This window comes from Sorghum bicolor, chromosome 4 (assembly GCF_000003195.3).
Source record: "Sorghum bicolor cultivar BTx623 chromosome 4, Sorghum_bicolor_NCBIv3, whole genome shotgun sequence".
Classification (NCBI taxonomy): Eukaryota; Viridiplantae; Streptophyta; class Magnoliopsida; order Poales; family Poaceae; genus Sorghum; species Sorghum bicolor.
The window spans coordinates 8,932,593-8,946,168 of record NC_012873.2 but is presented as its reverse complement, the minus strand read 5'-3'; the positions used below and the strand labels follow the sequence as shown (position 1 = coordinate 8,946,168).

The following is a 13,576-nucleotide window of genomic DNA, read 5'->3' as shown; positions in this document are numbered from 1 at the left end:
TATATATATATATATATATATATATATATATATATATATATATATATATATATATATATATATATATATATATATACGGTAGCGCTATTTTAGAATATTATTCTACACCGCAGGTCAAAATTGAGCAGAAAAAATACTGAGCAGTACTGAACAACGTTCAGTATCATTCATGACTACACCTAGGACCATGAAATACTAAAAAATACTAAAACACAAGTACTGAACAATACTAGATTTTGTTCAGTACAATAGTTTGGTGTAGAATAGTATTCTACACCTAGAGTATAGAATAGCACTTGTATAAGGAACTTCCCTCTATATATAATCTTTTCACACATATTTCACTTACATTGCGCGTGAATTGCAAAGCATCCAAGAAGCAGCAGTGATAATAGCATGATGGCAGCCATTTGCTTGGTGTGCTTCTCCATGCTTGAAGGAAGTGCTTCGTGCCCTTGGGAGATTGTGCGGATCGGAATGTTCAGCTCGTCACAATATATAAAGGGAAAAAAACGTTACAAACAATGCATATAGCTAGATGGTATTCAATTCAACAGAAACTGCACCTATGTAACTTAATTTCATGCTAATTAGGTTACGAGTTTTCAAATGATTTCTTAGTAGTAGTTAATTCGATCCCTTCTACTATTTAGGCAAAGCTAGCAGCATTTTTCTCTAGTCATCCTTCTTTTTTGAATTTACTCATACGTTACAATGGATATAGGGAAAAGCATTACAAACAATATATAATTAGCATGATGTAAGTTTCATTCTAATTCGGTTATGATTTTCCAAATGATCTCTTAGTTAATTTTATTCTATTTGCAAATTATTGGGTCTGCTTGGTTGGTTCTTTTGCCAAGTATGGATAGCGGAGCAAGGCTAACCTAGTCTAGCCGAGCAAAGGTTAGGCAAGCTTCAGTGAAGATGTTCGGCTGTTTTTGGAGGAAAGCAAGCTTGTTCGATGCTTTTACAAGAGCAGCAGGAAAACACATACTCCATCCGTTTAAGATTTTGAAATTGTTTTGAACAAGGTTTGAAACAAATATTAAGAATATAAATCATCAATAACTTTAAAATTATTGAGGTTGCAAATGTAAAAATTATATAAATAGATTTGTCTTGAAAAATACTTTTATAAAAGTATACACATATTATTATTTTTTCTAAATATTTTTATAAAAATAAGAGATTAGAATTATGTTTTGAAGACTATATCCTAAATGACTTGTAAATTCTATACGGAGTGAGTACTTTTAATACACCTACTACTACCAATGGAATAACAGTTTCTATGCCCCATGGGCCATGATGCTGGTAGGTAGCTAGTTAGCTCAGGAAACCTGTTCAGTCTCGAAGCACACTAGAACATCAGGCGCCCTTCGGGTGCCCTACCGTGATTTCAAGAACAAAGTAACTTTAATAATCATGTATAAGCAATACAATAACAAATGGCAATATGAACACTAACCAATAGTTGTACTATATGTCCATACATACTTCATAATTACAGCCAACTAAGTTGTAACCATATAAACAACAAGTGGACAATACATAAGGATTGTTGAATAAACACGTGCAATTTTGCAATCTTCTCTCTCAAGTCTCATTCAGCAGAATCTTATTATTTTCTTCTTCACTTTTCATCTTTGTCCTTTGAGCCATGCAAGAATTCATCATCTCCACAACCTAAAAATTGATATATATATATATATATATATATATATATATATATATATATATGTTTTACTATAAAATAATAATCAGAACAAGTCACTAAAACACTAAGCAATTGGATGCATACACACACTCAACTGACACCTAAAAAATTTCCCTGCACATTACGAAAAGTCTTCTGCAAATAAGAAATTGCAAGCTAGAGATACTTTAACCCACTGCTAACAGCCCTAAAATAAATTATAAATACTAAGCAAAGATCCTAGTTTAGCAGCACATGAAATTAACATATGTGAGTGAGCATTTCTCAGACATGTCAAGCTGAGGCCTTGTTTACTTTCTCAAAAATTTTACAAAATTTTTCAGATTCCCCGTCACATCAAATCTTTAGACGTATGCATGGAGTATTAAATATAGATGAAAATAAAACTAATTACACAGTTTGGTCGGAATTGACGAGACGAATCTTTTGAGCCTAGTTAGTCTATAATTGGATAATGTTTGTCAAATACAAACGAAAGTGCTACTATTCCTATTTTGCAAAAAATTTTGGAAGTAAACAAGGCCAGCATGTGCCCATGAATAAATAGATTACCCAGACATGTGAAGCAGGATAGAATTGACAGATCTGTATCGGCCAAGGTATCATCGTAAAAAGATCATTGTACTAAAATGTTTGCCTATAAGTATTTTTTTATGGACCATTGAACCTTGAGAAATAGTGGCTGTGGAATAGATGGCGCAACACATTTTATTTCTATTCTGAATAGTACGTTGCTATAAGGAGCATTTGTAGTGTGGTGATCTAAAGCAACCTGCTTACTGTAATGCAAGCAAAAAAAAAACAAGTTGCCAGCTGCTTGCTACCATCTAACAAGAGCCAGAGATAAACTCGTACATCTTATATGAGCAAGATCCGCAAGCAACTGGAGAAGTAAATTTAGACATCTCAATGAGATTTTCAAATCAGAACATCTAACAACACATAAAAGTATAAGATGCTACTCTCACCTATATGCTTTATCAGAATATCTGAGGTTAAAATCTGATAGAACATCAAAGTCATTAATGGAGAGACCTGCAATAGACAAGATCTTTACTTACTGTAAGAATTTAAATAGCAGTAGAGCACACGGACATCAGACAAGTGATACCATTTGTGTGCCTAACCTTGATAATGATCTTCTGCTATCAACCTTGCAGCGACCTATCAACCATGAGTGAGGAAGGTAAGTATGTAACTTGTTGGCCACATTGGTATTGTAAATTATAATTATACATCACTGGATAAAAGGTGCACTATGCAAGGAAAGAATAGCTCATCGACATATAACATCAATGCCTACATGGTAGATTTTCTTGGAGCAAACTGCATACCCATTTCTTACTAATGACTTAGATGGACATGCTTTGAAATGATCCCAACTTTCATGATGAAAGGTTTGAATTCAAAGGTATTGATAAAACATGGAAAAGGAAAACTGGAATACCTAAGGGCCAGCAGAAATTCTATGAAATTTTAGGAAAGTGCAGGTTCAGTTGTCAATAGGGATGACAAACTTAAACTTGCAGTGCTGTAGATGCACATACAGTAGCAACAACTCCAACCTCTACAAAACAGCACAACAATAGAAGAACAGTAATACATAAATAAACATATATATAATGAATAGGTAAGTTCAGGCTAGGGCTAGGCACAGTTAATTTGTCTACAAATTACCCAAAGGAATAACTAAAGCTATTAAAATGGGTATGTGAAAAGCAAGTAGCTCCACAAATATATGGAGAAGGCTTGTAAAGAGAGTTATCACTATTGTGGTAAGAAAAATGCTAGAAAGAAAAGAACCTCACAAGTTCCCATATCTGAGCATCATTCCACTATTATACGGATCTATTTTTTTAGTTAGGCTTAAGTGTCAGTTGAAGCTTAAAGCTGCTAGTTTTCCTTTATTTTGTCTCCTTACAACAGTCCTGCTAATATATCTTGAACTAATTTTTGGGGTCACAAATCTGATTCTTCGCACTACATAAACTCCATCACCAGGCTTCTAGAAAAAAAGTGTTCAATGGATAACACAAAGGTAATGCGATTGCTGCAAGAACAGAGAAACCTAAATCACGAGAGTCCAACTACAGTCTACGCAAAGGAGGAGATCACACACAAGAAGCCAACCCTCCAACCAAGATCAACACAAGCCACGGGCAATCACACGGAATAATTAAGATGGAGTGTCTTACGGTTGGGACTGTCAGAGTCTGTTGTGTGTAGAATTGAGGAACAGAGAGAAGAAGAAGAGGTCAGGGTTTGCAATGAGGAGCAGATCGGGGTAGAAAACAGGGAAGGAACGACTCACCTGGAGGATCGAAACCAGTGCCAACTGCCAAGAGAAGCTAGTAGAGAGGGGTGAGGCACGCCGTCATGCCGAGGCCGCCCGAGATTTTCCCAAAGGGAATAAGAAGGGATCCAGATGCGCTCTTGGGGCCTCCAGATGTGGGAGCTCCTCTGCAGGATGCGCTCTTGGGGCCTCTTGGAGGTGGATGGTGCTGGGATTCATGCTGCGCTACTTGATATGGAGGCCTTGTGCACCACCGGCCACCTAGAAGCTCCGTCTGGGCGTATGCTCATGCCCGCTGAGGAGCTCGTGGCTAGATCTGAGAGGGAGAGAGACCAAGCTCAGCTCCAGTGAATAGATCTCAGAGAGGAGGTAGAGATAAGGCACAAGAAGAGAAAGGAGAAGTTGCTTGCTGAAAGGTCCTTGTTTGGTTTTGGTAATTGAGTGACAACTTAGGTGGACTAATAGTGTTTATGTGAGATACACAGGAGATTAGTCCACAGGTGATTATATGATGATGGAGGAGCTCATTGCATATGAGACATGACATGGAGTCATGTGACCAAGGTGGAGAAGATCAAGATGAGGCTTGGCTCGATGGACTGGTTGCAAGAGTGAAGGGCAAGTCGGAGGCTTTGAAGCGAGGGACCGCGTGTGACGGTGAAGCTTGAGCAAGACTTGGCGCCGATGGACCGAGGCAACGGTGAAGAGCAAGCGAGGTCAAGATCGATGAACCAATACGGTCATGTGATGATATGTAGTGGATCATATCATTTGGTGATTGGTTGGTGTGTTGCATCAACATTGGAGGAGATGGAATGGAAAGCGCAAGGCAAAGGTATAACCTAGGGCATTTCCATTTCACCGGTCATAGGTGTGTAGAGAAGTTTATGACCGGATTTAGGATAGATGGCCGTACTATCAAGAGGGGCAAACTTGTTTGCATATCGGTCATCTAGTGCCACTTGAGCGATCTAACTTTGCATACGTGTTAGGATCGAGTGGCGTGGCAAGTTTGAGAGACTAACTCCTTTGGGAAAATGTTTGTGAAAATGCTAACACACGTGCACATGTTGGTTTACACATTGTGGTGTTGGCACACTTTGAGAAGGGAGTTGAAGTTTGAAGGGTTAAGAGAGGATGGGTTCCTTTTTGAGAAAATTAAGTGCATATTTTCTATTGCGCCAGTGGGATTTTTTTAGAGAAGTCGCGGGAGTGTTTCTCAGTTGGAAACACTCACCGGACGCTCAGCGCGGAGGCACGGGACGCGGGCCTTTAGCGTCCGGTGTGCTGTCGGGTGCAGCAGAGTGCACCGGACGCACCGGAGTGAGTCCGGTGCTCAGCGTCCGGTGTGAGGGGTTTTTGCAACCCTCTCTGCGCACGAGTCCGGTGAGCACCGGACCGTCCGGTGCCTATCGACCGGTGGTGCTGTGTCTGGCGCGAGCGCGTGGTAGCCGTTGGCGGCAACGGTCGTTTTCAAACGGCTAGTGACACGTGGCCGACGCCTGAGCACCGGACGCTGGGAGTTGAGCGTCCGGTGGCTCCCTGTGAGCGTCCGGTGCCCTCGTGTTTTGCCCAGTGAAGGGGCAACGGCTAATTTAGCCCTTGGGGCTATAAATAGAAGTGGTGGCCGGCCTTGGCCAGTGCTGAGCACCCTTGGGACTTAGTGTCCATGCTTGGGGAGTGCTAGGAAGGCCTCTAACTCACTTGTGCTTGCAAGAGTGCGAATCAATAGCGAGTGAGTGATTCTAGTGCGTTGCATTGAGAGATTGCATCGAGTGGCACTAGGTGTTCGTGTTGCAAGCCGGTGGTGCTTGTTACTCTTAGAGGTTGCCACCTCCTAGACGGCTTGGTGGCTTGTGACTCCGTCGAAGCACGCAAGGAGATTGTGCGGTGCTTCGGAGAAGAGATTGTGAGGGGTACGGTGCTCACCCCGCGGGGATCGCGAAGAGCAACTCTAGTTGAGCGAGACGTGAAGAGCGACAAGTGGTCTGGCCGGGTCAAGTGCTAGAGCTTGTGGTAAGCACTCCACGTGGGAGAGTGTGACTTGCGGGTCACCACTAGCAAGAGGACCGGCGGCAACCTTGGAGCTTGTCTCAACGGGGACGTAGCTTGGTGGCAACCAAGTGAACCTCGGAAGAAAATCATCGTGTCAACATTGTTCTTCCCGTTGGTTTGCAAGTCCCTAACACAAGCTCGTTCTTACGTTCATATACTTGTGCTTGTGTAGTTGCTCTTGTAATTAGTTAGCTTGTGTAGCTTGCTAGTTGCCTTCTTGCTTGTGTAGCTAGAAGTAGTTCCCTTGCGTGACTAATTTGGTTTGTGTAACCTTGTTAGTCACATTGCTTAGTTTGTGTAGCTAAGTAAGTTGCGCTCTCTAATTTGGCATTAGTTGCCTTGTTATTGAGCTTGCTAGTGAGCTTAGGCTTTGTGCGCTTTGCCTCACTAGTTTGTGTAGGAGCTCCCTCGGTTTGCAAAGTACTAGTTGCATAGGTTTGTGTGACCTTGCTCCTAGAATTGGTTAGGTGAGCTCTTGCTAAGGTAGCACCTTGCTTGCTTGTTTAGGATCTTTTCAAGGTGCTAGAGAACTTAGATAGAGGGGTGTAGTCTTGGCTAGACCGATAGTTTTAATTCCGCATTTGTTTCGGTTAGCCGGTGCGATAAGTTTTTAGAAAGGACTATTCACCCCCCTCTAGTCCGCCATCTCGACCCTTCACTTGCTCGTACCTTCAGCTCTCGTCATTGCCTTGGGAAATCAAGGGTTATTGCTCTGACCACGAGAGCATCGTCGCTCCCCACTACGGCGTCGCCATGGCCGCACACCGCCCTCGGCGGCTAGGGTTTCTGCTGTCGCGCGGGTGCTAGGTGCGGGCCGAGCGGTGCCACGGTGCGGCCGTGTGCGGGAAGGGCAGGGTGCAGATGAGTTGGACCGCGGGTTGATTTCTAAAATGTAGAGGGGCTTTTTACAAAACATGTAGCGACGCGTGTCAGTGCACAAATGAGCCACCAATGCTTCGAATTTTGTGGTGTGAGCAAACAGGAGTAGTCTTTAATCAACCCTGATGCTCTCCCATCGAGGCTTTGTTTAGTTCCGAAAAGTGAAAAGTTTTCGGTACTGTACCACTTTCGTTTGTTTGTGACAAATATTATCCAATCATGGACTAACTAGGATCAAAAGATTCGTCTCGTGATTTACAGCTAAACTGTGTAATTAGTTTTTGTTTTCGTCTATATTTAATGTTTCATGCATGTGCCACAAGATTCGATGTGACGAGAAATTTTGAAAATTTTTTGGTTTTCAGGGTGAACTAAACAAGGCCCGATTCTTGGGCTATCCTTGCCCAGGCCAGAGAGCCAATTTGGCTCACACGGATTAGCAATCTTTTTCTTGCTCAGACAAGCAATCTCGCCCAGCAAAAAGCTACTTTCTGAAGGTGCTACAAAACAAATATTCTTACCCAGTAAGGTTGGACAGAGCATCCACGCAGGCCCAAAATCTTTGTAGCGATTTCCTGTTTTTTTTTTGTATTTTTTTCATGTGTTCTAACTTATAAGAAATGGTTCACCCGCTTAGCTAGAAAGCAATGCATAAGCTAGGCTTGACAAACGGCATTCTTAGATTTTTCATCTTCGTTCTCGTCACCACGACTCACTACACCATGGACAACGCCACAACGGCTAGGCTGACTTCTTCATTATAGCGATTGGCCAACTGTAAGGATCATGCGCTAGCTCAGTCCGTGGATCACTGCCGAACTGCCGAGCCCAAACCGGCTAGCATCACTATCAAAACCAGACCCAGGAGAGGGTAATCAGCAATAATGGGCTTCTCTATCACTACTAGTTTCTAGACCCGGCAATGATAGAAAGATATCACTATCAGATCAAAGCTACACTCTGCGATGATAGGATGAGAGTAATTTGCTGGTAAGCCTCTACCCGATAGTGAAAGTATGATGCTCGATGCTCTGAAATGCTCGATGCTCTGAAACCCGGCAAAGACCATCATTTTGATTATTTTTTTATTGAAATTAAACAAACTAATGACATCTGATCTGAAATTAGATACTTCCTACAGTACGAGACAATAATGCTCATAGACAGACAAGTTGAAAGTTAACAAGTGGATATTATCCATATCTTGCCTCACCTTGCTCTACGCTACCTTTAACTCATACGGTCATACCTTATCCAACATGAACCTGCTGTCTAGTCTGTATTTGGTAATGAGAAAGAAAAACACATCACTACTCCCCGTTCTTTGGCATCACAAGTTCCAGGTCAAGGTTATTGAAACGTTGAATGTTCAAAACAAGGGTCTGAGCCATGACTACACAAGCATATGCAACCCATAGCACCATCTTTTATTCTGATTCAAATTGGGAGTAAACTGGATACAATAGTTGGGTCCATCAGGTAGCATGTCTTTACAACACAACCTTTGGCTTGAGTAGCTAAACACCGAAAATTTGCTTGTCCACAAAGGGAAATGGTGACACTGCATATGGGGCAAAAGGTACCCTATCAACCAGAGAACCTTCTCAGATACATCTCTGCATCAAGTTGACTTGTCAAGCTTCCCAATGGTGTTTTGTCGTGCATTCCGTAGAATGGTTTTGTCAGCAGTGATGAAGAAGCCAGAGATACAGGCTGTCAAACAAACCAGTAAAATTTCAGAATGTTTTAAATGGTTTGTTGGGGCTTCTGCGAACTATGGCGTCTCCAGAAGCATGCTTCTAGTAAAAGCACGCCATCATTTCTAGAGAAGCAAAAGCAACCTTTACTACTACAGATTACAGAAGCCTGGTAAACCAGATGCAAATCTGGGTGTGCTTTTACAAGAAGTAGGCTGTTTGTTTCTGCTGTTGGCTTCTGAGATGCAGAAGCACAAAACAAACAAGGCTTTAGTGTGCTACCAATAGCATATCAAAATATGGTACAACTGTTAACATTTCAGAAAATCAATAGTCCATGATAGTGATGCAGGGTTTGATAGTCCACTCTGAAAACATGAAAATTAACACTTCATGTACCAAACTACCATTGGAACAGTGAATTTGTTAATTTAAATTAGTCCACTCTGAAAACATGAAAGTTGCCTAACCTCATTGGGATATATGGTCATCCAGGCTCACTAGAACTTAAGAGGAATAAAACAAAAGAAAGAAGGGGAAAAAAACAAGGTTACATGCCTGTACTTGTGCAAATACTTCACGTGAGCAGAATAATTTGAATACATTATACAAGCAGCCCTATAAACCAATACCTCCATACAGACAGAAAAACAATCCAACTTATTTCATTTATTGATTGTCAATGCTATGCTAAAGCTCTGATTTGCATTTTAATCATGCAGGACCGGTGACGTGACTTCTGTCTTATGTGGCATATGATACAATCAGCAATCTGACGAGATATTTGAAGCTACTCACTTGAGAAAGAAAGTGAAACAAAACCTCACTTCACATCCATTGTTTTAAGTTAAAGTACTTAAGTTTAGAAAAGAAGCCTATCCAAGGAGGGTTTGGCCAACCAGAAAGACATCTCAGAAACCACAAAGGAGAACTAAATCAGCTAATGGGCAAGATCTCGCTTAAACGTTTTCCGCCCGCAGTGCGCCAGGCCGCCTCACCTAACTTTACCAGAGTTTCTAAGTAATGCTTTTCGCACACCAGTTCACCAGAGCCGACTCATTTCTTGGGAACTATGGAAAAGAGAGGAACACACAATCTTCGAGCAACAGTCTACACCATCACGTCTTACTAGTCACACAAACGTGGCAGTAATTCATCACCATAACTCCTATTCTTGTGCTCCCTCCTAACAACATCAGAGAAAGAAGGCTGTCCTACTTTTCTGATATAAGCACTGAAGAATCTCATTAATGTAAGCTGGAAGCCAGATGCTTTTCTTCTAATCAATAATGCCAAACTTCACTCATGCATGACAAATGTCATTTCTCAAGGTTTGGCATGCAATGCAAACCAAATTTAGTTCAAGTAACTTGTAAACCAAAATAGATCAAATTTCAATTATAGACAGAGAACTGAAAGGACACGTTGCTAATAAGTTGAACAAACAAAAAAGGGCTCATGAATCATAGAGGATGGGATCCTTATAAGTAACAAACTCTGGCCTTGTTTAGTTCACCCTGAAAACCAAAAAGTTTTCAAGATTCCCCGTCACATCGAATCTTGTGGCACATGCATGAAATGTTAAATATAGACGAAAACAAAAACTAATTACACAATTTAGCTGTAAATCACGAGACGAATCTTTTGATCCTAGTTAGTCCATGATTGGATAATATTTGTCACAAACAAACGAAAATGCTACAGTACTGAAAACTTTTCACTTCTCGGAACTAAACAAGGCCTCTAGGGATGTTTTTTTTTTGAAATAGGGGCCAGGTAAGTATGAGAACATCTGATTCATGTTCTAAAAAGGAGAGAATAAGATATTTGTTATAATGCAAAACATAAATAGGGGAAAAGCATCTAATAACCGAGTTTACGAATTTCTTATCGTGAGAAGTTCAAAACCTGATCTGACAGGATACAGATTCAGGCATCAAAGTGTCTTTCAGCATATCAAAGAAACAGGCACCATGTTCGATTTGGTTATCTATGTACCTTCATATGGTTACATTTTATCGTAAGACAATGTAAGTATTATCCATAAAACAGGAACTGTAACAAAGTGACTCACTACAATATTCACAGAATTCTATTACTTAGGCCCTATAAACAAATCCAATATTATGATGCAACTATATGACAATTGTCTTCAGTCATTACAGCTACCTTAGCTCAACAACTAGTTTCAAGCAGAACGGTACCTGCGGATATGATGAGTGCTTGTGCAGTGTAGTTGAGATTAGCCTTAGCCCAAGGAAGAACACGGCAGCCAACCAACTGCGCCAAATAAAATTTCATGTAAATCAGAACCATATGCAAGAAATGATCCAAATCACATGACAGTTATACATGAGGGGAAAAGAATGGTACAGAAGGTAGCTAGTTTTTTTTCAGCCATTAGAACCTCAGTGTTCGTCCTAAATTATAAGAGGAGACATAACAGGCTGATGGAATGAATCCTCAAAAAAGCAAGGGTACCAAAATGATGACATATTAAAGAAAACAAATGATGATCTACCCTATCTTAAGCATGTTCATTAATATATTGGGAGGAAGTGCACATAAACTATATAGTACTAATAACAGTGAAACAATTACACACCGTGGGAACCGCCACCACAGTACCAGCTATCGCACCGTTCTTTGCTCCCAGTAGTACAGCCTCTGCAACAGGAAAACTCTAGAAATTAACATCACAGCACACAAAACAAAACTCACAGCCAGAACTCGGTCCCTGATTCCGCAATGCCAATAACCCTACCCCCCACCCAAACAACTGCAGGTCTGCTAAGATATCAGAGAGAAATTGAATAGTTCAATTCACAAGCAACTGCTGATCAAGAGACGACCATGTGAGTGCAGATGTACATACTACTACTAGGCTGCGCTGGGGAGCGCTGCTCGCGCTTGTAACCCGATGTTTCCGCTTCTCCTCTTATTATTAATCAAAGCCGGTTAAACCGGATCTTTCAAAAAAAAAAGTAATCACTGAAACACGCCCCTTACCTTAAGGCCGTCAAGACAAAGGGGAAGAAAAATGTAGCCCCGCAAGGGGGAATGGGGATCGAAACCAGACCAAAAGCTCCAGCGACTATCCCTAGAGTCAGACGCCAACCACCCTCCCCGCCCACGCTGGGGCTTCTAGATTTGCACGGCCCCCACTGCCAAAACCTCTTGCGCAAGCACAACAAATCTAATCATCTACCCCGATTTCGTGCCGATAATGGATCGGGAAATTGGATATCATGCGTTGGGAAACGGGAATCCACGCGGGAGAGAGTTGGGCGCATTCTACCTCTGACGGCGGCGTTGGACTCCTCCTCCTTGGGGGACCGGATCAGGAAGCTCCTGCTGGCCATGCTCTCTCTCTCTCTGGACTCTTCTAGCTTCCTCCACTGTTCAGCGCAGGGGATAATGGCTGGCGAGCGAGCGAGAGGGTGGGCGAGTGGGGAAGGTCGGGCACGGAACGGAACGACGAACTTGGACAGCCCAGCTCGTGATTGATGAGGACTCGGGCCCACTCAGCCTTAGGCCTTAGCCGCCACATCCCACATGTTATGTTATGATGAATAGTGGCAAAAGGCAAAAAAGAATTCTCGGACACCATATTAAACCAGCTCCACCAATAAACCTTTTTGTTTCTTTTTCTTAATTAAAAACCATTTGTCTGCTAACGTGTGGCCGTACCTATAAAAAATAACTTGTCTTTATATACACTGCCCATGTCCTAGATTGAACTACTCAGCGCTCATCCTATCATAGAGTCCAAAGTTATTTATTATCTCGAACAATGTGGACTTAGAGTCTAAATAAGACTTGGAGTCTTATTTTTTCTACCTCTTTCTTCAATAAATATGTTGTCACATCAGCAAAATACCATAAATAATATGTGGACTCTGTGATAGAGTCTTGCATTTGTGAGTGCCCTCATAAGCTTATGAAAAATGATATAACTTAAATTTTTTTTATGATTATAGTATAGCAAGATTTACCTCTAAATTTAAGTCATGCATTTTAGCTTCCATTACAAGGTCTTGAAAAGTATGTCATGCCATTAAATTTTACTTATGTTACAAGTCATTATCATGAAAATACTTGCTCAATTTATTGTTACAACTCTTTTTTGCATAGTTTGATGTCCAAAACCTGCAGAGTTTTTGATTTTTTTCCAAATTATAAACATGCTTTACATTTTCTTTTTGCGAAAATAGGCACATTTTACATTGATAGATGAAGAGAGTGCCTTGATTCTTGCCACTGATTTGTGTTATTTTTTTTCAACATTCAAAATCACTCCTTAAATTCAATCCTAATCTCACTAGAACGATAATGCTATTAAACCCCATTCCCCATTGGGATTAAAGGACTATGATGCTATGATTGTAGTTTTTTCATAAAACACAGCATATATTGAAGATTAGACCAACAATACAGATTCAAAGAACAAGACAGACTCAATGACGACAGCAACACCAAGGCTAGCAAAGAGCTTGGATGGTGGACTGGCTAGCTAAAGTGGCTATGAGATCCTAGGGCAGAAAGGCCTCGCTACCATAAGTAGAGGTAACAATGATCATCCATCACCTTTAATAAAAAGACCATCATTATCACATAAGATTGCCGAAGATGGTCGATGGTAGCGCTTGATAGAGGTCAATAGAGATCTAGTGGACGAGGCTAAAGCTTGGCTTGTACCTGGTAAGGGAGTGCACCTACTCAACATAGATGATATGTAGGTGGTGGTGGTGATTGAATTTGAGGCTAGGACGGACAAAATAACAACTCGAGTTGAGGCGTCGAGGATGAGTAGATCTGAGCGATGACAAGTGCATAACAATAGTAGTGGACGAGAACCATGAGAAAGTTCTAGCCAAATCCTCGACATCGGCGGCCAGGCAAGTAGCGACAAGGGGTGGAAAGGGGCAAAGG

At 41.3% G+C, this 13,576-nt stretch overlaps 1 protein-coding gene and 1 long non-coding RNA gene across 2 annotated transcripts; both read right to left on the bottom strand.

Annotated features, from left to right (window-relative positions):
- Positions 1,401-3,628, bottom strand: LOC110435108. The gene is made up of 4 exons (XR_002452770.1): positions 3,168-3,628; positions 2,848-2,884; positions 2,689-2,755; positions 1,401-1,689 (listed from the first exon to the last, which is right to left on the bottom strand). It is a non-coding gene; the product is annotated as an uncharacterized LOC110435108 (long non-coding RNA).
- LOC8085546 (early nodulin-93) lies at positions 8,314-12,219 on the bottom strand. Its single transcript, XM_002453515.2, has 4 exons — positions 11,943-12,219; positions 11,250-11,311; positions 10,849-10,924; positions 8,314-8,660 (listed from the first exon to the last, which is right to left on the bottom strand). Exons 1-4 carry the CDS (start codon positions 12,004-12,006, stop codon positions 8,569-8,571), a joined length of 294 nt encoding a protein of 97 aa, XP_002453560.1. The 5' UTR covers positions 12,007-12,219; the 3' UTR covers positions 8,314-8,568.